The sequence below is a fragment of the Gossypium arboreum genome, chromosome 10 (assembly GCF_025698485.1).
Source record: "Gossypium arboreum isolate Shixiya-1 chromosome 10, ASM2569848v2, whole genome shotgun sequence".
In the NCBI taxonomy this organism is placed as follows: Eukaryota; Viridiplantae; Streptophyta; class Magnoliopsida; order Malvales; family Malvaceae; genus Gossypium; species Gossypium arboreum.
Genome location: NC_069079.1, coordinates 36,014,129 through 36,040,907, shown reverse-complemented (window position 1 = coordinate 36,040,907; position 26,779 = coordinate 36,014,129). Strand labels below are relative to the sequence as shown.

Genomic DNA, 26,779 nt, shown 5'->3' with positions numbered 1-26,779 from the left:
CTATCTGAATAAGGGCTAAGGCCCGCTTTATTGTAATCAAAAGCGTTACGCCCAAAGATCATCATTACTGAATGGGCTTAGGCCCAATGGGTTTGAGCTGACTTGGGCTTTGAATGGGTTTTCCTTACACTCGAGTTTCCCCAAACTCACCCCTTTTATTTTCATCACACAGAAATCCTCAACCATAGTGGGCTTGGAGCTGTGGGGAATTGAGTGGCCACCCATTCGAAAGTTTGATTTTCTTCCGTGAACTGGACATCCTTTTAATTACGTTTGAGGTTTTGGGCTTTTAAATGTAATAAGGCTGCTTATTTATTTTGATGGTTTTAATATGTATTACTAAGATAGGTAATACTTATTTTAACTGTTGAAATTGGATAGCTTTAGGCGCATTTTCAAAAACAACAGTTGATTTCAAAATAACACGACAACAAGCAAAGCTTCCGCAATGAAAGTATTTTCCAAAACTAATCACTTTTCCTAAAAATGACTTAATCGAATCGATTTCTTAGAAATATCCATGACGTTAAGGTGTGGCAATGGCGGTATGCATGTCTAGGATTGGATCCGAAGGGAGCTTGGTACTTAAGCAGTCCGATGGACTCACCACCTCTTTTCCGGTTTCTTACCTGGTGCACAGCTTCCATTCACTTTAACCCTTAATGAATTAATATTTTGAACATCAAGTATGATTTTCTGGACTTAGAATGGAATTTTTTTTTTACGTTTTTGATGTGGCATGCCGGATCCGGCCATAACTTCTGGGCCGGGTTTGGGGTGCTACAGGGTGTGTGAGGAGGTCTTGGGTTCAAGTCTCACCTTTGCTAAATCTTGTTAGATCCAAGCTTTATCCTTGTGGAGTAGGCTTATATAAAATTGTTTGTAAATCCATATTAGAATGAGCCTGTCGGTTCGAGTGGTAAGGAAGTTAGTGTGTTGGAGGTCCTGTGTTCGAATCCTTGCGTTAGCACGAATGTTAATTTTTGTTCAGGTGACTGATAGAGTTTCTGTTGAATGGGAAGTCTTTGAAGTTTGTGAGTAGTGTGAGATAATTAAGGGATTATGTTGGCATATCCACTTTTTCTTCTCTTTTTGAATTTTAATTATTTTTTTCCTCTCTTCCAAAATTTGATGTCAATTTCTGTTTCTTCATTTTTCGGTCAAATTCTTTTTTCTTATTTTTCCTATTTTTTTCTTCATGTTAATTTTGGTGCTTTCGGCTCTTTGATTTCGTATATTGTGGTAAGTGGTGGTAAGTTTTTACTTGAGTTAAAAGAGGGTTTTCATTTGTTTCCATTCTAAAGATGGTGTTTTATTTTTGTTAGTTTAATTTATGGGTTTTATCGGCAATAGATCGCAAAGATTGGGGCTCTCCTCTTATGGAATCGTAGTTAAAAATGTTCAGAGTGTTGGGGTAAGTGTTGAACGTATGAATTGAACTATTATCGATTTCGTGGTTTCAGATTAATCGTGAATTAAGGCGAGTTGGTTGTCGTTTTTAGGTTCTGGTGGTCTCAAGGGTGTTTTCGCATAAAAAACATACCAGTGTGTACCCGATATGCAGAAAAATGATTTTTGAAAAAAGCCAAAAAACTGTTCTGTCGACGCCATACGGGCGTGTGGTCATCTGTGTGGTTGGTCGTGTGGTCGACGAAGACATGACTGTGCGCAAAACACGACCGTGTCGTGGCTGGAGTGTGGCTATGTGGGCCACACAGGCTAGGCCAAGTTGGGCGTGTGGGCCGAAATGGGCATTCCTCACGAGCGTGTAGATTCTAGGTCAGGCCGTGTGGGCCACAGGGCCAAGGCCAATTTAGGCGTGTGGCCACATGGGTAAGCTACATGGGCATGTGGGCCCATTTTTTTGAAATTTTTCCTAAGATTGCACGGGTTGATCCGAACGACTGTGGGCCTACCATAGGGTCGGTAAGGGCTAACCAAATCCTAGATTATGTGTTCTGATATTCTGATAGTCGCTCTGAGTAGAATGTTGATAAGCATGTTTGATTATTTTTCTATTTATATACATTTGATATCTGTATGCAAACATGTCTGGCATGATGTTTCTGTATCTGCATACTGTATCTGATAATTATGTATCTGTGACTGGGGTGGGATTTTTATATGTGGAGGAAGTATTCTGTTCGATGTTAATCGCCTATATTCTAGTAACTTAGCTGCATGTTATCTGATATATGTCTTAATGACATGATGTGGTGTGTAGGGATGGATGGGTGTTTTTAAACCTACACGGTGTGATGGGTTGGTCGGAGCTGGTGTGTAAAGGATGGGGGTAGGATTTATGCATATCTGTTTCTATAATCTGAATCTGTAACTGTTTCTAACTGTGTATATAATTCTGTATGTTTGCATGCTTAATTTTTTTAGGTTATATACTGAGTTTATGTAAACTCACATCTGTTGTCTGTTTTGACAGGTAATCTACAGACTTAGGCAGATTGGTGCAGCAGAGACTCAGCGGTGACCATGCGACCGTAAACTGTTTAAAGTTAGAAATTATGGTTTTATTTATGATTTTGGTTTTTATTTGAGAGTTTGTAATTTCTGGAACTCTCTGGACTTTATGATTTTAAACCGTTGATTTTTGGATTGTTGATATTCTACATGCTTGATTAAATTATTTTAAAATTGACGATTTTTACATAAAAAGAGGTTTTTCTTAAAATACAAATTGGATTTCTAAAATGTATCGGTTTTGGTTAGACTTCTGCTATAAAATAAGTTTTAGCGAAAAAATTAATTGAATAACGTTTTCGGTATAATCATGAACAAACTCTTGGTATAAAAATTGAATGGTCCATCAAGTCAACTCTATTTTCAAAATCCATTCCTTGTAGCATCATCAGATTTGGCTATAATGTCTAGGCTGGATTTGGGGTGTTACAAAACAATTCAAATTTATGTTAAAAAATAGTTCATATTCACCATTAAGCTTCAAGCTCAAGCATACACATTAAGAAAGCTTCAAAAACAACAATGGTGAATTTTTCTAAACTTTGACAACTTCACAAATTAATCCCTAAACTAAATAGATATCATTACAACAATCTCAAAAACGTAAAATTCATGAAAAACGAACCAAGAAAACACTTACATGCAAGCATGAACTCAAAGCCAAAACTCCCAAATCCTAAAATGGTGGTTCGACCAACTTAAAAAGAAAAATGAAGAAGACGAACTTCATTCATTTTGTTATTATTATTTTATTACCTAATTTTAATTTAATATAACATTTAGAATTATAAACTAAAATATCAATTATATCACCGCTCAATATCTTCAATTATGACAATTTTGCTATAATAAACTCTCTCAATCTATTAAATACTACAATTGGCCACCTAAACATTAATAGAAATTGACTTTTGCATTTTTTATGATTTAGTCCTTTTTCTTTAATTGCCCAAACAAATGTCAAAATTTTTAAACCAAATTTAAATACGACACAATGACCTTGTAAATATTCATTATTTAATATTTACGAACTGACATGTCAGAATTGTGGTATCAAAAACACTATTTTTGACACCACTGAAAAACGGACTATTACACTCCAATAATTGCTTCGATCCAAATCCAAACCAATCTTCAAGATAAGTTGCTATGTGTAATTTGAATATCAATGATGGGCTGATAATTATTTACAGTAACAACTATAATCACAATCCAAGTATTTTTGTTTTCAAGATTTGTCAAGTCAAACATAGCAAGTCTTTTGAGCGGATAGTACTACTACTAGTTGACATCGGTTAAGCAATGCTCAAAAACTGCCTCAACACTTCTCATTGGAAAATACCACCTTTTAGCTGGTTAAAATGAAATGTCGATGCCTCTAACTCTAAATACCATAATCAGACAGGTTTGGCTGCTATTATTCAAGATTCTGATGGCAATTTTGTCAAAAGTCATGTGTTTTATTTTTGCAATGTTTGAACTTGTTCAAGCGGAGGTTATGGCTATTAGAGAAGCTCTTTTGTGGCTTAAGAGTTTATGTCTTGATAATATTATTGAACCGAATTGCAAAGTGGTTGTTGATGCTTTGTGCTCTTAAGCTCTATCCTTTCATTGGATATGTCAGGATACAGATAAGGGGGCTCATCGTCTCGCAAAAGTTGTCTTATTAATTGCAATCCGAGTTATTTGGAACATTCCCCTTATTATTTGATTGAGTGTTTCTCTTCCAATAATTTATTTTATGTCAACATAGAATTTGAAGGAGTTAGATCTCGATGGATCGAGGAAGCCTAACAATTCGGGTTTAGATTTGAAGGAGTTAGATCTCGATGGATCGAGGAAGCCTAACAATTCGGGTTTAGTTTTCCTCGTTATTTTGTTGTTTTATTTCATTTTTTAATGATATCGTTTTCCATTAGAAAAGAAATAATATATTGATTAGTTCAAAAGTTATGCGTTTATATAAATTATAAAATATAAAATATATAGATAAATACTTATATTCGGATTTTAAATTATTTTTATTCTAATAACAATCATATGCGAAGAGATACTTTTTTTTTTCCTTCCTTATCCAATTTGTTCTCAATTCCAATATTTTACATTAAAAAAAAAAACATAATAATTTTGATTCAAGCCCCACTTGCAGCATCCTTCTCCAACAATTTTCCAACTCACCACCATTAATAAATCCTCCCATCAACTATACAACAACATTTGCATCCCAAAAATCATGGCAATGCCATTATTTATTTATTTTAATATTAAATATTTATAGTTATCCATTATCTCTCTCTAGAGAGAGTTGACAAAACCAAATAAAAATAAGAAAAAGAATCCATTGATTTGTTGTAAATTTTAATCAAGCTTCCCTTATCTTAACAAATCTCCACCCAACTTGCCACGTCTGATTTTCCTACTCAAAATTATTTATTTTCTCTTATTTTTGTTGAAAAACTTCAATCCAAATTAACATGATAACACATATTCCCTACTCAAAATTATTTCATCCATCCATAGTGAAAATAGTTGTTTTTGTTTTATATTTTTCTTGCTTTAAAAAAATGACAAGTTAGTCCTTATTAAATTACATTTTATAAAAATTAAGAGATTAATCTAATTAAATTACAATTTAAACTTTATCATTAAATCGTTGAACTAAAAACTAATAGGTGTATATGTATAAAATTAATAAAAAATTGGATAGTTGAATAATTTCTATGTAAAAATTAGTAATTTAGAACAACTAAATCATGTTTTAAGTAGTAAATTAAACCAATATTACATGTAAGATAGAATTTAAAAATAACTTGGGCTGTTAACTGGATAGGGTCCATTAATGTAGTTTCAAATTTAATCAAACATGAATGAATAAACTTTGATGTATTTGTTTATTGGCCAACTTTTATGTATTTGTTTAATTTTATAGTGATAATCTTAAACGTTGAATGTCAATCATGAATTAATATTGTTTAAGAAGTTGGAGTTGGATTCCGAATTTAAAAGTGTTTTTAAAAATCATTATCCATTCTAAATAATGATTAAATTGAACTAATAATATTTTATTAATTAAAAAATAAAATTTAAATTAAATAGAGTAAACTCACTCAACTATGTATAAGTTTCTTTTTAGTCACTCGATTGTAAAAAAGTTACAAAATAGTTAATTAATAAATCGAGTTTGTCTTTTTGATCATCAACCGTTAATTAGATAACTAAAAGATGACTTGGCAGTTATAAAAATTAGTATAGTAACAAATTTAGCCTTCTACATTAACATATTTGTATTAATTTAATCTTGATTCTTAAAATTAGTCTTATTATTTACACTTTCCATAATATAGTCTAATTATAAAAAATAAGATATAACTTTAAGTCTCAAATTTCAAAACATAAATTTTATTATTGAAAAACTAGTGATTTAAAAACATATAAAAATATAAGTTTTGAAATCTTGAGATTAATTTATAATTAGATTAAATTATGTAATGTGTAAATATTAATGATTAATTTTAGAATTAAAATCAAAATGACATAAATATGTGAATGCTAAGAGTTGAATTTGTTATCACCTCAATTTTTATATTTGCCACATGCCTTTCCATTCCCTAGTAAATGGTTGGTAATAAAAAAAACTCGGAGGATTATTTTATAATTTTTAAAATTGAGTGATATACAATGTAATTTACCCATTTAAATATTTGAATTTTATTCACGGAAACGAGCAAACTGGAACTTGACTTTGAGTTTACGCCCGGACCGAACCGGCATGCTAATAGCAATAAATTGCACTTGGTCGTAGTTAAATAGTTTGGTCCAAGCTGACCACCACCTACAATACCAAAGCTAGTTCAACCGTTTAGGTACGGCAAGATATTTTAGTTGGGACAGACTCGATAATAAAAACCCAACCAAAGGTCATTTTCGTCAAACAAAACATAAGTTGGTCCCTTTCGTAAATTCCGCCAACACACCACCTTTTTAAAACCCTCCCCACTTCCCCACTTTCTCTCTCTCTCTTTCCGTTTATTAAAAAAGAAAAAACTGTACATTCAAACCCCAAAAAAGTACATTAGGGAGAAAGTGGAAGGAAGGGAAGAAAACAATGGTGGATGATTTCATGGTATGTGTCGACAAAATTATAGCATCTGCAGCTTGTTTTGAGCCTTCTTCAGTGAATGAAGGACAACCAATCTCAACTACAGCTGCTGGGAATACTAATGTTGTTGTTCCTATGACGAAAGCAAGTGGTGATGATGATAGTGGAAAAGAAGGAGAAGGAAAAACTGGGTATAGTTCAAAGAAGGTGAAAGAGGTGGTGGAGTGTAGGATATGTCAAGAGGAAGATGATTTGCTTTCTTTGGAAGCTCCTTGTGCTTGCAGTGGCACTCTCAAGGTCTTTACTTTTCTTGGTTTTTCTCGCCTTCTGTTTTTAAAGTTTTGAGGTCTTTTTCTTTTTTAAACGAAGATGGTAAATCGTTTTTCTTTTGGTTAAACTTTTTCCCTTTTAAGTTTATATTTCTGGGTTTTTTGATTGTATGCTTTAGATTACTCTGATCGTATGTTTCATTGGTCTTACCAATCAACTTTTTTTTTTTTGTGGTTAGGAGAGGAGTAGTTGTAAAAAATATAAAAAAAAATTATTTATCCTTTGGTTCTTTTTTTTTTCTTTTCCTTTTGGGGGCTTGTCCCTTGACTTTGTGGCTCTAGTGATGGTTCTTTGTTATTGGCTTATTGCATTATACAATTTAATAATAGTAATAAAATACACAACTTATTGCTAATTCTAAAACCGGGCTTTTTTAGGGGTAGGCTTTGTTGGGCTTAAGTTTTGTAGCAATGGTGCTATGATGTTTTCTAGGTAGTTTTATTGGTTTTGGAATGCGAGCATTTCTTGGCATTAGCATATGCCTTGTTTGAGTTTCCTTTTGACTTATTCTCTTTCTTCATACGTTATTTCCTAAGCTTCAATATGAAAATTTCAAATGTTGTTCTTTTTCTATTTTTGTAAAAGATTTTAAAGGAAAAGAGGATATATTCTTACCTGTTTCCGTTTCTTCTTTGCATTTCCATGACTTCTACTAGGTACTCATATAGCCAATACCTAGTTATATATATTAGCATGATTTTATTTTTCCTAAAGTATCAGTGTCCTGTATCCGACATATATGAAAAACCTTGATAGGTTGTTTATATGGTTATCTGGTTTAAGATGTGTTTGCAGATTGAAATGTTTGAAGTATCTTTTTGACTTATCGTGTATATATTTTTTGTTTCAGTTTGCTCACAGGAAGTGCATTCAAAGATGGTGCAACAAGAAAGGTGACATAACTTGCGAAATATGCAAACAGGTTGGGGGTGTTTTTAGCCCTTTTCTTTTAATTTGCATATATAAAAAAAAGTACGTGTTTGATAGATAATGTGTACAATATTGCTCTGTTTTTATCAGGTTTTTTCACCAAATTATTCTCTTCCTCCGACCAGAAGCAATCCAGATGTTCTGGCAATTGACATTAGGTAATCCTCTTTTTGGTTAACAGCTTCTACTTCTGTGTCTTTCCTGTTGGACCATAGGAGATATTTGTTCATCCCATTCCTTCTTAAATACAATGTCTACGTTTTTTGGTTGGTTTCAACTTGTATGTTCTCGGACAGATTCTCACGGAAAATGCTTGTCAATTCATTGATAGCAGTAGGAAGGCTGTAGTATGACATCCTTGTTTCTGATCTCGTGTATTGTATTGTCCCTGAAATTTCATTTTGATTATTTTGTTATGTTTGCTTTGAATTATCTTCACGATCAGGCAAACATGGAGCCCGCATATTGATCTCCGTGACTCGCATCTTCTAGTGCTAACTGCTTCTCAAAGCCAGCTACTCCAATCAGAGTATGAAGATTATGTTGCTGCAAATAGCAGTAGCCTTGCCTGTCTTCGTTTGGTTGCCCTCATTGTAAGCAAATAATGCTTAATTATTTTCTCAACGTTCTTTACTAAAGAATAATAGCTCGTCTCATGTTTGGAATGTTTTGTTGATTTGTTGCAGTTGCTTATCATCCTGCTCGTACGTCAACTTCTTATGTTGACAAGGGATTTTGGCATGATACAGGAGGCGTCAACTTTCATTAACGTGAGTTTAAATCGACATCTTTGGAATATCAATTGCACCATAGTAGTTCCTCAGTCTGCATTTGCCTGTTGTGCCTTAATGCTTATATTTTGCATACAAGCATTGGACACGGTGCCAAAGAAATGTCATACATATGTGCCAGGATGTAAATTTAAATATTTTGTTGCACTTTGTGTTATAAGTTGAAACGTTTTCTTTTAAAATGATGCTTGATAAGAGTACAGAGGTAGTTGTAAGTTTCAGATAATGAAGGTTGTGGGCTGCTCGGGATGCTTTTACATTTTCTTTGTTCTTTTTTACTTCTAGCTAAGACTGAATTAGAATTTCGGTCAGCAGTTTCAGGTTTTGCTTCTCCAATTTGCTGGCTTTCTTCTGCCGATGTATGTGGTGGCTCGCACATGGTACTTACAAAGCCGAAGAAGGAGACAGGTTAGCTCCTGATATATATTCTTTTTTCTTTGATATCATGGCTAATATCAGATATGTTTCTTCTACCTTTTTTAAACCGTAATGTTCTAATGGCAAATCAACTTTGTGTTAAACAAATGCCTGTTGCTTTAAGACATCTTTCTGTATTTTTACTTATTCAATAAACAAGAATTGAGAAAAACTTCTGCTAGTTTTTAACTCCAAACTTTTGAGAAAAGAATCAAAGGTGCTTCAAATAGCTTCTAAGTTCTTATCAAGTAAACTTCAAAATGGCTCATCTTGCATTTATGTTACTTTTCATGCTATACATTTTGTGCGTTTCATATAGTCCAGTTTGATTAAACCCCCTTTTGTTCTAAAATACGAGCCCCTCTATTCCTGAATAACAATGTTGCACGATAAAGATGTGCAAGACTAACAGAACAGTAACTACAGTAAATGTTCTTGGACTACATTGACAAACTTATATTTGCTCCAAATCTTTTTTTCTTGAAGTATTTGAATTTGAAATATACACGAAAATCTTAGAAAATATTGAATGTTCCCGTGTTTGACAGTTACACCTAAGTCTTGAGTAACTTCCATTAAGTAGTTTCCTTACTGTAAACATCCCTGTATGGATAATGTATTGTTGAGCACTGTTTAGTGGTATTGAACTGTTTGTTCTTCAATGTGATTTCAAGCTAAACTTGTCAGAAAATAGGTTGTCTATCTACAGTTTTCTTCCTACCATTTTAATTGATTTTTTTTCTTTCTCTTGAATGTTTCAAGGGTTAAACCAGCAATGTGTTATCTGCATTTTCGGTTAGGAGGCTGTTCAATTGGTGAGGGCAGAGAAGCAAGTTGTGGTGCTTTCTATAATTGCAAAAAGGCAATTTCCCAAGTTGTAATGAATGAAAAAATAGCCAAAAAAATGGCTTAAAAGTTTAGTGGCTGAAATCCTTTGTATCTCTCGATTGAAGAACTCGGAAGCAATTGTATATGTGATTACGAGTTTTCTTTTACTCGTTTGTTTAGCAATTCATATAAATTAGAGTTTATAGTTGTGCAGTTCCTGTTTTTACCAATGTTGGAAAATTTGCATTTTATGAGAATTTTGAGGTATATTCTTAATAGGTAAAGGTGGATAGTTGGTTTTATATTTTACTCTATGAGACAACAGTATATTATATGTTTAAAATGGTTGAGTGGTGAATAAGAAATTGATTTCGAATAAGCTATTTAAAAATATTGTTAAGGAAAAATAAAAGGTTTAGATTTTACATTAGTTAAATATTAAGTTAGAGATATATTTATATATGTGAACGTAATTCAATGACTAAGCTTATAATCTTGCCTTGCGCGTAGGGGGTGTGCAAGTCTAAATCTTACAGGGTTGGGGTGTACCTGCATGACGCGAGCGACGCGAAATGCTTGAACCGATTGGGCCCAATGCTTACGAAGATTTAGCTCAACACGAATTTATTTTTTCTTAGCAGAAAAAATCTGCTTATATATGGAAACTTATCTTATTGGTTTGATTCCAATAAGGATATTTTTTCCAAAATTTCAACAATCCCCATACCTATGAAAGACCATGATTCCGAAGTGTTTTTGTATACTCTTATACTCTTTAAGAATTTCTTTTGCCAAAATTTTGTTGTTCTAAAAAATCTCATTTTTCATCTTTTGTGTTTCCTAAATATTTCGGTGATAGAAAAATGCATTGTTCGTTCAATTGATCGTGGTAGAGGTGCTACTACTTCGGTCATTATTGTTGTTGTATCTTGGGAGACTTTCAACCAACGTTACTCCAAGTACCGTAGGAGCGGCCGAATCTGTCTTAAGGAAACTATGTTTCACGAACCTTAACGTTTCGGAAAATCTCAATTCTCCTTTATTTCAATTGATTATTACGGTTTTATTTGATTTTCATATTTGATAAATTAAGTATAAAAAATTTTGTTCATATTTTATTTTTACATGTGTTTATTTGTATTTAATTATTTTTTGTTCGGTAACGTGTTTTGTCCAACAATCATAAGATAGATATGTTTATTTGCAATTTTCTAATCCGACACAACACCAAGGCGAAAAGAAAAAAAAATACATACTTTTTCGAAAATCAATTTTTAAAAAAAAATAAATTTGTTTTGGGATTTTCTTGCTGTTCAACAGATTTCCTTTTTTCTTTCTATTATTTTTTTATTTTCAAATAAATATTTAAACTAATAAAATCTATTTCAGGATTTTTCCCGCCGTTTAACATATTTTATTCGATTTTGTTTCCAAATTAAAAATAGGTAAAATCCGTTTCAGGATTGATTCCCACCGTTCAACGAGTTTTATTCCATTAATTTAATTTTATTTCCAAACGGGAAATTAAAAAGTAAAATAAAAAAAATTGTTTTGGGCTTGATTTCCGTTGTTCCACGATTTTATTCTAAATTTGTTTTATTTCTAAAAAACGAGTAAAATAAAACCGTTTTGGGATCGATTCCAGTCGTTCAACGATTTTATTCCGAATTTGTTTTATTTCCAAAAAGAAGTAAAATAAAAATCGTTTCGGGATCGATTCCCGCCGTTCAATGATTTTATTCCAAATTTTTTTATTTCCAAAAGTGAGTAAAATAAAAATCGTTTTAGGATTGATTCCCACCATTCAACGATTTTATTCCAAATTTGTTTTATTTCCAAAAATGAGAAATTAAATTATATAAAATCTATTTCGGGATTTATTCCCATCGTTTAATAAGATTTATTTGATTTGATTTTGTTGCCAAAAATGAGAAATTAAATAAAATAAAATCTGTTTCGAGATTTATTCCCACCGTTTAATAAGATTTTATTTGATATTGTTTTATTTCCAAATAGAGACGTAATTAAATAATTCTATTTCGGTTTATTCGATATTGTTTTATTTCCAAATAGAGACGTAATCAAATAATTCTATTTCGGGATTTATTCTTTCCGTTTAATAGATTTTATTTTGATTTAATGATATAATTTTGTTTTGGGATTTAATCCTGCCGTTTAACAAAATTAATTTTGATTTTGTTTCAGAAGTTTATTCTACTGTTTAACATATCAAAGGAAAATTTTTTCTGTTTATGGTAGCCTTAATTGTGGCTTTAAATTGAATTAAAAGAAATTTATCGACGGTGAGTTAAGACGACAATATGAGAATGCATATCTAGGACTGGTTCCTTGAAAGACTTGATATTCAAGCGTGCTGAGTGCACTACCTCTCTTTTAGGGTTACCTACCTGGTTTATTATTTTATTGTATTTTTAATTAGACCGTATAAACTTTTGTTCCGATTTTATTAGATTCCTGCCGTCTAACAAAAGTTGATAAGTTTTCTAATTATGATTTTGTTTCTTAACAGAAAAATGGAGACTCCCACCAATTCAATCAATTCGCAATCTGAAACTTTGGTTCAAACTCAATTTTCGATCTAAAGCTCAGTATTGCCGGTGGCGGCTAATATAAGCCAGAACGAGAAACCTGTAAAATTCTCGGGATAGAGTTTCCCGACTTGACAACAGAAAATGTTGTTTTATTTGAACATGTTGAACTTGGCCAAAATTTTGAAAGATGACCCTCCTACTGTTAAAGAGGGTAAGGGAGATGAAGTTACTGCTTTCACTACTGTTGAAGTTTGGAAACATTCAGATTTCCTATGCCGAAACTACATCCTGAATGGATTGTCGAATGCATTGTACAAAGTGTATAGTGTTAAGAAAACAATTAAGGAATTATGGACATCGTTGGACTATAAATACAAAGCCGAGGATGCTGGAACTAAAAAGTTCTTAGTTGCTAAATTTTTGAATTTTGTAATGATTGATTCTAAATTAGTTGTGAATTAAGTGCAGGAACTCCAACTGATCATTCACGGAATTCTTGCTGAAGAGATGATAATAAGTGAATTCTTCCAAGTGGCAGCCATTATTAAGAAGTTGTCTCCTACTTGGAATAACTTCAAGAATTACCTAAAGCACAAAAGAAAGGAAATGTCAGTGGAAGACCTAATTGTCAGACTTCAGATTGAAGAAGACAATAGAGGTACAGAAAAGAGGCTCAACAAAGCAGCAAATGACAATGTTGTTAGGGAAAACGTTGTAGAAGTCAAGAAAGACTTCAAGAAGGGAAAACAACAACAAAATGGGACTAAACTGGGATCAAAAGGTGGTGTTTCCAAAAAGCAAAAATTTCAAGGAAAATGCTTCAATTGCAACAAGATAGGGCACAAGTCATTGGACTGTAGGATCCTAGAGAGCTAATGAGGCTAATGCTGTGGAAGAAATTTCTAAGGAAGTGTCAGATATGGAATTATCTGCCTGACTATGAATAAGAATGTTCATAGTAAAGGGAAATGTTTGTGGGAATGGGATATGTATTAAGCTAAATGCTATCTCTGTAAAAGCAAAACTATGAATAAGGATGTTGTTCTTTCCTGTTCATATGCTTAAGTCATTTAATTAATGGCATAGTAGGCTCAGATATGTTAATTATGGTACTTTACATACATAAATTAACTTAGAGCACATTCCTTCGTTTCGTAATAATTATAATTATAAATGTGAAACATGTGTTGAGGTAAAATAATAATAGTCAAAAATCACTTGAGCTAATACATAAAAATGCTTGTAAAGCTTGGTTAAACAAGAGGAAGGAATAAAAATGTTTATTACCTTCATTACTACGATCTAAGGCAAAGAGAATTTATTCTCTATAAGCAAGAAGTTGAAAACCAACTTAATAAAAGATTAAGTAATCATGGCGATGGATATATTGAATCATTTCAATAACACCACCATACTTTCCTAAAATAGAGTAACCGAGAAGAAAATCAGATTCTAAAGGAAAAGATGAACGTACGGCTAAAAAGCTTTGGGTTATCACATGAAATGTGGGGGGAGCGTTTCTACGAGTAAATTACCTTTTAAATAAGGTACCCCACAAGAAAAGTGACAAGACACTACATGAGTTATGGAAAGGTAGAAAACCATCCTACAACCACTTGAAAGTGTGGAGGGTGTCTTGCTAGCGTAACATATAATGTTAAGTCGAAACATATGCGACGTCGGCATAATACCGTTAAACAAATGATCTCAAATAGAGTTATCTATATTTATTTGAAAAATTAAAAGATAACATTACAGATTCACTAACTAAAAGTTTAAAACGAGATCATGTTGTTAAAACATCAAAAGGAATGTGACTAAAGCCCATGAAAATAAAAGGCACTACGTGAAGTAAAACCTTACCTAGTTGACTGGAGATCCTAAGATCTAGGTTCAAATGGACAATCTAATTGCATAGACCTTGTGAGGTTACTGTGGGGGTACTTATCCCAAGTCCATTCCTATAATGTAAACAATGACTAAAAACGGGATAGGTTAAGCAATGTTTTTAATGACCATTGTGTGTTTTGGTGAGTCGAGCAACATAAGTCACCTATGTGAGAGTGAAGTAGGGTCGCTTCAAGGAGACTATTGGGGCATAGTTCTCTCAAAATCTTGCAGAATTAGGAGATGTTCACGACTATATGAACATACCCATGAGACCTAAAACCTTGCTAGGGAGGTAGTTGTGTGAGGTATATCATCGTTTACACAAAAGGCAGAACAGTTTAAAGACATTACGTCCACTAGTCAACTAGTAAAGTAAATATACTTTTGCAAGGGAAGGTTCAAGGGTGGATATCTACCTATCCTATGCAACTATCGATTGTAGATTCTATCACCACATCGAGTCAATGTTTTTCAATAAATTATCAATATTCATTCATGTGAGGGATTGTTGGAAAAATTGCATTTTATGGGAACTTTGAGGCATATTCTCAATAGGCAAAGGTGGAGAGTTGAATCATAATTTTATGGTTTCATATTCTACTCCATGAGACCTTTACAACGGTATGTCATATGCTCAAAATGGTTAAGTGATGAATGAGAAATTGATGCTCAAAGTAAGCTACTTGGAAATATTATTGAGGAAAAATAAAAGGCTTAGATCCCACATTGGTTAAATACCAAGTGTGGGATGTGTTTATATATGTGAACTCTCTTGAAGGGTAATTGAATGACTAAGCTTGTAACCTTGCCTCATGTACAGAGGGGGTGCAGGTCCAAATCCGATGGGGTTGGAGCGCACTTGCATGACGTGGGCGACTCAAAATATCTGAGCTAGTCGAGCCCAAAGTGGGCCTGTGGATATTTTAGCCCAACACAAATTTATATTTCCTCAGTAGACAAAATCTGCTTATATATGGAAACTTATCTTATTGATTTGATTTCAATAAATCTGTTTAAATTTTTAATTTAATGACAGATTTTAGGGATATTTTTTCCAAAATCCCAAACTCTCCATGCCTATAAAAGGCCATGATTCTGAAGGGTTTTTGCACACTCTCATACTCTCTAAGAATTTCTCATGCCAAAATTTTGTTGTTCTAAAAAAATCTCCTTTTCCATCTTTTGTGTTTTCAAAATATTCCGATGATAGAAAAATGCATTGTTCGTTCGATTGATCGTGGTAGAGGTACTACTACTTCGATCATTGCTGTTGTTGTATCCTAGGAGACTTTCGACCAACGTTACTCCAAGTACCATAAGAGTGGCCGAATCTGTCTTAAGGAAACTGTGTTTCACGGGCCGCTAACGTTTCGTAAAATCTCAATTCTCCTTTATTTCAATTGATTATTATGGTTTTATTTAATTTTCATATTTAATAAATTAACTATAAATGATTCTATTCATATTTTATTTTACATGTGTTTATTTATATTTAATTATTTTTTGTTCGCTAACGTGTTTTGTCCAACACCTAAGTCCAAGGCCTATTATGATTTGAATGGGATTATTTGGGATTAAATCAAGCTTGTTATTTTTTATTTGAGGCTCTAGGCAAAACAATAAATTGGGTTCTTTTTTAAAAAAAAAATTACAAAATGTAATACGATAAAAGTTGAAAAATTATTGGGGTGTTAGAGGATGAAACATTTATAGTTAAAAATTAAAAGCCCTAGGCATTTAATTAATTTGTTTTAGTTTGAAATTTTTTTCCCACATTAAAAATTTAAAAAATAATTTTTTGGGGTCTCTTCTAATCTTGAGTTTTAGGCGATTGCACTTTCAAACAACCTTCAGAGCCAAGTCAAGATTAAACTCAAGCTCTTATGTTTATAAGATAATACTTTTATGCTCTTGCTAGAGCCAAGAGATTGTTGGCCAAATCTATAGAATTTTAAATTAAATTAGTTTCTAATTTGATTTCAATTATATTAATATTGATTATTAAAATGTAATTATTAAAATTGAATTTTAAATAAACTCACAAAATGTTTATCATATGTATGAAACAAATAATAGATAGATAAAAAAAAGCAATTTTAAGTGTGTTTGTTTTACATAGTATAAACAACATATAACATAATTATAAAAAAAATCATATTATTATATTATCTTATCAATAATTTAATATTTAGATGACCCCATGGAAATTATTTTTCAATTTTAAAATATTATTACAAATATTAGTATTTTCAATATTATAAAAATTGTTTTTCAATGAATTAATATTTTAATTTTCAAAATTAATATGATAAATATTAAAATATTAATTTTAAAATATTTTAAAAGTAAAATTCAATATTAAAATATTATATACATAAAATAAAATTATTCACAATTAAAATTAATAACATTAATTTATATATATTATTAAAATTAAATAATAATGATTAACATTTTTTTTTCATATTTAAATAGAAATTGACATAAATATTATAATATTAATTGTTTAAAATTGTTTATCATTAACATATTAATTTTAAGATTTAAAGCATTTTATTAATATTAAATATCACAAAATATTTATTAAATTAGTATTTAGCATCACATTAATGATATAAATATTTTAAATCTATAGTTATTAAATATTATTCATATTAATATTTTATTCAATTAAAATTATCACATTTTATATTATAAAATTATTTATTACTAAATATTTATAAATTATAATCTACATATTTATTATTAAAATATTAATATAAAACATTTTTCAATAAAATGTTAGAATGTTATCTAAAACTTAGAATGTTATCTAACGTGACAGCCCTAATTTGACCTTAGTCGGAAAGTGGTTTCGGGACCACAAAACCGAGCTATAAAAATAATTATAAGTTATATTTCATGTTTATGAAGTGAGTAAATACAAGTGTGAAAGTTTCAAGCTTTGATTTGGTCATTTGCATGTGAATTTATTCAATAGGACTTATATGTGATACTTTTGAAATGTGATTGGTTAATTTTTAATGGTTTAATAATGCATGTGTTTAAAGGAATGGTTTTGCATGTTAATTTACCCATTTCTAGTTAGTGGCCGGCCATGTTACTATTATATTATAAAATATGATAATTTTTATTAGCTTTATTTAGTTAAATGCCATATTATCATGAATGAATGTAATAAAATAAAGAAATAAAATAGTAAATGGGTGAAAATAACAAAGTATTCACCTTGTTCATTCCAAAAACCGAAAGAGAAGAAGAGTTGGGGAGAAAGGAGCCATTCGGTCATTTAGGTCTTCATTAAGGTATGAAATTCTTGTAAATTTTTGAAATGTTAGATAAATTTGAACTAATCACCAAGTTCTTAAGGTAACCCATGTTAGAAATTTCGGTATTGAGATGTCTAGAACTTTCGGCCATAGTAGCTATGGAGAAATAAGGTTTTTGTTTCTTGTTAAATTGGATGAATTTTGTTGTATGAGTGCTTGAACTAACTATGATCAAATAGATGCATAGATTCAAAGTGGGAAGAATCGGCTATTATGTTTGATGCTAATACCGAATATGAAAATGTTGTACTTGAGTAATGTATGTGGTTTGAGTTAATAAAATGAAAAGAATGCTTAAATGTGTTATAATCTTTTAGGTGTTAAATTAAAAAAAATTGCTAACAATTTTCATTGTTCTAGTCGAATATGCGTTTGATTAAAGAAGAAATTGTTGAAAAATGTAGGTGAACATGGCAAGTGTATTCGGCTTAGGGCATAAAGGATATAAAAAAAATTTTTGATATTTATTTTTGATTGTGTGTGTGTATGACTATGGATAATTGGTCGCATAAATATTATAAATACATGATGCTATATTATAATTATTAAGCTACAAAACATTGTACATGTTCGGCCAAATAGGTAAATACAAGTAAGCTTATATCAAACTTGAGTATTCGATTACATGTGAATTTATATTGAACAAGTGTATTTAGTTACATGTGAGTTTATATTGAACTTATATTTATATACATTCGATACATGTGAGGTTATATTGAATTCCTAAATTCGGTCATATGTGTTGATTTATTGAGTTGGAATATTGGGTTATTGTGGTATTATATTTGATCTTGAATATTCGGCCAAGGTAAATTATTTGAGTAAAGTATATCTTGATGGTACATTTCGGCTAGTATAAAATATATTAAAGCTATATGTATAATTGTTTAATGTGACTTACCAAATATACAAATTTGAAAACGAAATGGTGATAGACTTAAGTGGACAATTAATTCAAGTGAATTGGTTCTAAAATGTATATGGATGCCGTATGACTATGTTTGATTGGGAAGTAAATTGTTTGATTTAGTGTGACACCCCTAATGTGACCCTAGTCGGAAAGTGGTTTCGGGACCACAAAACTGAGTCACAAAAATAATTAGATGTTATATTCTGTGCTTATTGTATGTGGAATTTGTATGTGTGAATATTTCGTGCCTTGATTTTATCAATTAGGTGCTAATTTATAAGAAAGGACCCATGTGATAGGACTTGAAAATGTGATAGGTGAAATTTAAAGTGGCCAAATAATGTGTGAGTTATTGACATGAGGGACTTGCATGTCAAATGGACCACTTTTAATTTAGTGGCCGGCCATGATGATGGTTGATAGATATTATATGCATTTTATTTTAGCATGATAATAGTTAATGCCTTTATAGTATGGAAGAAAGAATAACTAAAAGAATGGAAGAGTGATAGAAACAAGGTATGTTCATCCTCCTTTTCCCCCATTGCCGTACCAAAAGAGAAGAAATTGAAGTTAAGGCATGGGTCGTCTTTAAGGAAATAAAGGTAAGAGTGTTCATCTTCCTTACCTTCTTGCACAGCCGAAACAAAAAAAAGGAAAGAGGAAGGAACTTGTCTAGGGCATTCGGCTATCTTGGAGGTTAAATAAGGTAGGAGTTCATGTTATTTCTATTGATTTTTATGAGAATCTAGCTAGTAGTCAAGCTCTTATTGCAACCCATATGTTGATTTTTCTTTAGTTTTGGTGACAAATTGTGCATACGGTATTATGGGGTAAATGCAAAAAAGGATAGTGTTTTGATGTTTTGGATAGAAATATTAGAAAGGGGAAAATATGAGCTACCTAAATAGATATATGTGAATTTAAAAGATGGTATGAACAAATGTGGAGTTTTGCTAGTTTAGGATTATTCGGCCAAGTGTTTATGTGGTGGAAATTAAGTGTTAAATGAAATGAAAATGATATTATATGGGGGTATGTATATTCGGCCATATGAGTAAATATGATTGGCATGATTTGTGTTTTGGAGATGTGTTGTGGTGTTGATTATATGATTCAAAAATGAGGTATGTTAATGATGAAATATAATCGGCCATGGAAGTAGCTCATTTTGGAAGTATGATTCGTGGATGTTTTAGAATTGGCCTAAGTGTTTTCGTCATTAACATATATATATATATATATTGCCGAAGGTATGCCTGAGGAATTGGTTAAGTACATTGTTGTTAAATGCTTGTTGTTTTGTATAATTGTTGCCTAGCTACTAAATGAACTTAGGATATTATGGATAAGTTCAAGAGTGACAAAATTGAAATGAAGTAGGCTTGTGCGAATGAGTTTGCTGGCTAACGAAAATTGTTAAGTGCTTAGTTAATGTGCATATAAGTAAGTGAAGCTATGTTATAATAGAACTAAGTATGGCTAGTAAAGCCTATTTAGTTTTCTTGCTATGTTTGACCATAAATATGATACATATTTAAATCTATTGTTCTAGATATAGATTAAATGATATGTGATTGCCAAATGTGATTGTTAAGTGAATAATATTAGTTAAGTACTTAAGCAAATCTATTGTTTTACTTAAGCTTAAGCGCAAAGAGGACCAAAGTTGGATAAGGAAAGGGAAAAAGTGATCGAATAGCCACCGAGATCGTTCGACCACATCCGAGGTAAGTTTTAAGTGATTAAACGTTGAGTAAATTCAATCATAATAGGACATGATGAGTTGATTTAATAAGATATGATGTGGCCATGATATGTTTTAAACTCAAATGGTAAGTTCATAAGTGTTTGGACTTGGAAATTTAAGAGCAAATTGTAATAATTTGCTTAAGACAGCAGCAGTAACGTGAATTTAGAAAATCACCATAAATTGTTGGTGTGGAATTATAGGCTGAATAAAATACGTAATCAAAGCTTAATTAGTCTAGTTCCTTATAAAAGAGGCCGTGTGAGCAAAGAAATTTCTTATAAAGAGATATTTAAAGTTGTGTGAGACGGTGTCAGAATGACTCCGAAATCCCCTGTTCTGTTTTTAGAAAATCGTTATAATTTGCACAAAAATGGTTATAAGGTAAAATTTATATTCTTAGACTCCTTAATGAGTCTAGTTTCAAATGAAATTGAATATAACACATTTTGAATTCTGTACAATGAGAAATCTGATTCGTAGGGAGGAGTGGTCAGATTAGTTGAACAGTGAAACAGGGGAAAACTTTAAGAAAAATCTGGTATTGATTGGCCACACCTAAAATTCTGAAAATTTTATGGATGAAAGATACATGAGTCTACATTCGGGGAAAATTAACGGCGATTGATTTTGAGTTTTGTAGCTCCAGTTATAAACAATTTAGTGACTGTTGCTCAGGAAAACTGCTTGTAGTGAATATGTGATTTTGTTGTAAACTTTGATGAAACTATTTGAGTTGCTTATAAGCTATTGCTGAAATTGATGTACAAGAAAAAAAAAAATGAAATATGTATGAGATATATATATGTAATAAGGCCTAATGGCAGATGTGATGAATGTGAAAGTGTGTATATATGTGATAAGGCCTAATGGCCGATGTGATGAATGTGAAAGTGTGTATATGTGTGATAAGGCCTAATGGCCGATGTGATGAATGTGAAAGTGTGTATATATGTGATAAGGCCTAATGGCCGATGTGATGAATGTGAAGGTGTATATATGTGATAAGGCCGAATGGCCAATGTGATGAATGTGAAAGTGTATATGTGTGATAGGGCCGAGTGGCCAACGTGATGGATGTGGAAGTGTATAAATGTGATAAGTCCCGAAGGGCATTTGTGTTAGTACTATATCCGGGTTAAAACCCCACAGGCTTTATGCGAGAATATTATCACCGATTAATGACCGTAGGCCTCGTGCTCGTACTATATCTGAGCTCTAATGACCCGATGACTACGTGTGGAGATTTTGTCCGGGTAAGCCCGAACTAAAGGTTTTGCTGAAGATTCAAGTAAAGCGTAAGATTATGCGACTTCACAGTGACAATTAGTAATAAATACGCTCAATGCGTTAAGTTGGTCAGGTATGTATTTTGAGATTATATTTAAGTTTGATTTAGACTAAATCACAAGGTCGTTATGTGATGCACATGTGAGTAAAGCAATAAGACTGTTCTATGATTATTGTGCATTTGGTCAATGTGGGAAGTCAGGTAAAAATATGTAATGTACCTGTGATCATAAGAGGTCACCATCAAGTGAGAATTTATCTGCCTATTACATATGATGAGATGTGCATATTCGGAAAAGGGGATGGTATGCCCGAAGGAAGAGTGAAATAAAAATACGAACAACTATGTTATAATTTGATTGTTATCTGTTGACATTGCTTAAAACTTACTAAGCATTGTAATGCTTACTCCGTTTACTTTGTTCCTCTGTTTTATAGATCTCATTTGGAAGCTACAGGCTCGGGGATCGTCAGCAGCTAGTCATACTATCACTATCCACTGTTTGGTACTGCTACGTTTTGGAATATCTTATGGCATGTATAGAATAGACTAGTAGTGAGAGGATATTTTGGTTAATGTATAGGACTACCCCTTTGTTGTAGGTCATGTACCTTTCAGTTTTGTGTAAATTTGGATAGCCATGCGAAAATGGCTTAAGTATACTTGATCATAGCATTATAATCGCTTTGTATGTCGTCCGTCGAGAGGTATGGAAATATTGGTAACGGTTAGTCATGGGAATGGTTATTCATGATCACCTTTGGTATATGTATGACAAACTCTAGTTGATCCATGGAGGATCATGAAATAGGTAAAGTTTACCTTAAAAATAGATGCTGGTAGCAGCAGTGATGTGGATGTGAAAAATCTCTAAAAATAGTAGAAATGGAATTAAATAGCAAATAAATTATGTAACTGAACCTTGATGAATCTAATTTCATAAGAAAGTAACGATACGATCATATGAACAGTATGTTAAGAGATATTTAAGTTTTCGTGAGACAGGGCCAGAACGGTTTCTGGATTCCCTGTTCCGACTATGGAAATTCATTATAAATTAACCAGAGATAATTAGAAGTCATGCCATATATGTATAGATTCCTATTTGAGTCTAGTTTCTATAGAAACAAACGGCATCAGTATTGAAGCCCTGTACAGGGAGATATCCAAGTCGTAATGCGCGAAGGTCAGTGTAGTCGATCCCTGTAACAGGGGAGACTTTAACTAATAAACTGTACTAATTGGCCCAACCAAAAATTCTAGAAAAAAATATGTAGATGGACATATGAGTCTAGTCTCAGGGAAAAATTACGAAACTGATTTTCGAGCTTTGAAACTCAAGATATGATTTTTAAGGCGACAGTGATGCAGTAACTAGCTTGTCTGGAAATTTCTAAATGGACTGTGAAAATAATTAAGTTAAGTCTGTATGCACCTTGTGTTCGATTCCGGTAACGGACTCGGGTACGGGGTGTTACATTTAGCTCAAGAGCTTAGAGGATCAAAGTTGGATAGGGGAAAGGAAAAAGTGATCGAATAGCCGTTGAAATCGTTCGACAACATCCGAGGTAAGTCTTTGAGTAACGGAACTTAGCTTATGATTTTATAGGTATCATATAAAAGCATAGTAGATAAATTGTGATCTTATGGTTCTATATAAATTACATAGTGAAACAAATGATTTTTATTTTATATGACTTGGAGCCGAATGGTTAAAGAATTCATGTAGAATAGCGAAATGAAATCGTATTACGTGTATGTAGCTATTGAGCCGTAAGAGTAAGGGTTGATAAGCATGTTGAACTTGTTTGCTAGTAATGCTAATGGGTTATGATATATATATGTGCATAGCATTCGTGCGGGTTATTATAACCGGGTTAAGTCCCGAAGGCATTTGTGCGGGTTATTATAACCGGGTTAAGTCCCGAAGGCGTTAAGTCTCGAAGGCATTCGTGCGGGTTATTATAACCGGGTTAAGTCCCGAAGGCATTCGTGCTGGTTGTTATAACCGAGCCAAATTCCGAAAGTATTTATGTTTGGAAAGGTGCGATTCTGTTGTAATAATTCCGATTAATGTGCTCATAATCCCTAATATGACCAGGTATGGATCGTATATACATTGGAAAAATTTGGTACAGTATAAGTTGTGATTATGTAATCGAATAATGCTCTCCCGGCCATTCCTTAGAGTTATATGAAGTCTATAGCTCACTCGAGTTACATGAAATTAATTCAAATGAAATTTAGTTAAGTTTGACTTCGAATGTGTAAACATATTGATAGAAGTGTAAATTAAAATGAATATGTGATCTTGTGCATAGACATTTATTTATCCTTATGAATGCTATTTCTTTTGTGTTTTTGTTTCAAATGATTTCCTTACTTATAAGCTTACTAAGCATCGAAACGCTTACTCTGTTGCTTAAATTCTCTGTATTATAGATTTTGTTCGTCAGCTATCGGACTCGGAAGTGTCAAAGTCGAAGTCATCCACACTATCTAAGCCCCTTTTTGGTACTCTTTTAGTTGAACTTTGATAATGGCATGTATAGGACTGACCTTTGTTGTTAATTAAGTATCTTTTGGTAATGTATATATTCGTATAGCCATGCGAAAATGGCTTATATATTTTGAGTATAGCATTATAATCATTTCGTATATATGGTCTTATGATATGGTTATTGAGTGGTATGGAAATGCTTGGTAATGATTAGGCATTGGAATGGCTAATCATGATCATATTTGGTGCTATGTATGTCAAATTGCTAGCTAATCCATGGAAACCATGAAATAGGTAAAATTTATCACAAAATAGATTCAGACAATGATAGTGACGTGAATTTGAAAAATCACTAAAAATAGTAGAAATGGAATTAAATAATGAATAAGTTATGGAATCGAAGCTTGATGAGTCTATTTTCATATCAGGTATATGAGCTATATTTTATGAGATGTTTAAATTTTTGTGAAACAGGACCAGAGCGATTTCTGGATCCCCTGTTATGACTTTAGAAATTCACCATAAATTTTACAAAGAAAATTAAAAGTCATGATTTATATGTACAGATTCATTATTGAGTCTAGTTTTATTAGAGACAAACAACATAGTCATTGAAGCTCTATACAGGGAGATATCTGATTCGTAATACACAGAGGTCAGAGTAGTCGAACCCTGAAATAGGGAGACTTTAACTAATAAACTGTATTAATTGGCCTAACCAAAAATTCTAGAAAAAAATTAATAGATAGATGTATGAGTCTAGTTTCAGGAAAAATTTACGGAATTGGATTTCAAGTTTTGGAACTCGAGATATGATTTTTAAAGCGACTGTGATGCAGTTAGCCAGCTTGTCTGGAAAATTTTAAAATGAATTGTATGAGCTGTTTAAGTAATGAATTAAGTCCGTTAAAACCTCGTGTTCGATTCCGAAAACGGTCTCGGGTACAGGTGTTACATCTAAAACTTAGAATAATTTGTAATGTTAGAATCTATTGTTAAAATAATATATTTTAAAATTAAATAATATTTTATTAAAATACTAAGTTGCATTGATTATATTAATATTTCCTTATTTATTTTTTGAACAAATATTTGCTTATTTATTATTAAAATAAGAATGGTACATTATATATGTTTAATAATATTGAAAATTACAATATTAGTCATCAAATATGTTAAATATTTCTAAAAATATTATTAATATAGTAGTATTTGACTAAATTCAAGTTAATTTTCAAGACATTAGGGACTAAATTGTATTCAAGAAAATTCAATTAAATATAGTTTGTTTATGACATTAAGGACTAAATTGAATAAATTGAAAGCTCCAAAGAAATTATGCTATAGATTAAAAGTAAAAAAGTCCCCAATGAAAGGATATAAAATTGGATTTTAATACGATACCTAATATCGAGATGTACAAGTGATTAAGATTTTTGGATTAAAAAAGGACTTATTTGTAAAGGATGTGATTTTGCTTGGTTATTAGCTATACCTTTGATAATTATGAACTAATATCATTTTTATAATTGTATTATCGTACATAGCTAACGATGAGGTTAAATCATCGAGGGTCAGAGGCAAAGGCAAACAACGGATAGAGGAATTAGTTTGTGCTTTTATAGTCCACTTTCAATAACTCATTCATAGTCTAATAAGTCATTAATAACGAATATGAAATGAATGTTAAGGTAATCGTATCTCTCCTTAAAACTTCGATGATGAATTGATATCACGAATGTTGAAATCAAGCCATGAATGATTGAATTGTGGTTTATATGTGTGTACATATATGTCTAAAATAAATGTATTATATATAGTAATGAGATATTGATACTATGATGATATGAGTGGCAATGATGATTTTGATGCTGTTGCCTCTTTAAATGATGTTAGAAGTAGTCTGGGTATAGTTCTCATGCTATAGGATCATTGTTAGCAATTGAGTAAGTACTAAAAGCGATTGTTGTCATGTAACATGGGGTGGCAGAATAAAATAGCTCTAATTTCTTAAGGGTCGTGAACAAATACTAAACCATCGTTCTCTGGTAACCTTGGATGGTAGAATAAAATAGTTTGGACAAATGCTAAAAGCCACCGTTGCCAAGTAACTTGGGGTGGCAGAATAAATCAGTCCCAATTTTCTAAAGGGTCAATGACTCATTCATTATACAAATTCAAGTATCCATCCCAATGTCCATTGTTGGTTAATAGGGATCAAAATAAGTAAGTAATTGAATGATATTGTATAACATGTTGAAATATAGAACACAATGTGATATGAGATTATGACATTGAGATTAATATTGAATGAGAAAGTTTGGGAATGATGTGATTTTTGATTTGGTGATAAGTAGAAATAGTGTAAATTAATATAATTGATATTTTATTTTACATGTGTGCTTTAGTTTAATTTAACATATTGAATTTGAATTATACTAGCATCATTTAGTATTCAATACTTAGCATACAATTATGTTTGTTTCGATGTGCAGGTCTTAGACATGAGTAGACATAGATTTTGAATAGTCAAGCATCCAACTCAACGACTGAACTCGGTATCCATTTACTACCACTTTTGCATATGTATACGAGTAAAATTTATATAACATGTACCTAAGGCATTTAAGTCATGGAATTGAGTGTGCATCTTGGTATGTTTGGTAACTTGACTTAAATGGTTTATA

At 31.8% G+C, this 26,779-nt stretch overlaps 1 protein-coding gene and 1 long non-coding RNA gene across 2 annotated transcripts; both read left to right on the top strand.

Annotated features, from left to right (window-relative positions):
* The first annotated feature begins 1,700 nt into the window (after positions 1-1,700).
* Positions 1,701-2,641, top strand: LOC128281801 (uncharacterized). The gene is made up of 3 exons (XR_008272072.1): positions 1,701-1,833; positions 2,225-2,293; positions 2,438-2,641. It is a non-coding gene; the product is annotated as an uncharacterized LOC128281801 (long non-coding RNA).
* Positions 2,642-6,438: 3,797 nt separating this feature from the next.
* On the top strand, positions 6,439-10,127 carry LOC108487585 (uncharacterized). Its single transcript, XM_017791956.2, has 7 exons — positions 6,439-6,871; positions 7,755-7,826; positions 7,925-7,992; positions 8,280-8,427; positions 8,521-8,604; positions 8,941-9,033; positions 9,805-10,127. Exons 1-7 carry the CDS (start codon positions 6,581-6,583, stop codon positions 9,808-9,810), a joined length of 762 nt encoding a protein of 253 aa, XP_017647445.1. The 5' UTR covers positions 6,439-6,580; the 3' UTR covers positions 9,811-10,127.
* The last annotated feature ends 16,652 nt before the right edge of the window (positions 10,128-26,779 follow it).

Bases quoted from the DNA above. Each gene is read 5' to 3' on its own strand.
- LOC108487585 (XM_017791956.2), top strand. From the start codon at position 6,581: ATGGTGGATGATTTCATGGTATGTGTCGACAAAATTATAGCATCTGCA. The intron at 6,872-7,754 runs GTCTTTACTTTT...TTTTTGTTTCAG, and splicing joins CTTGCAGTGGCACTCTCAAG to TTTGCTCACAGGAAGTGCAT. The intron at 8,605-8,940 runs GTGAGTTTAAAT...TTCGGTCAGCAG, and splicing joins AGGCGTCAACTTTCATTAAC to TTTCAGGTTTTGCTTCTCCA.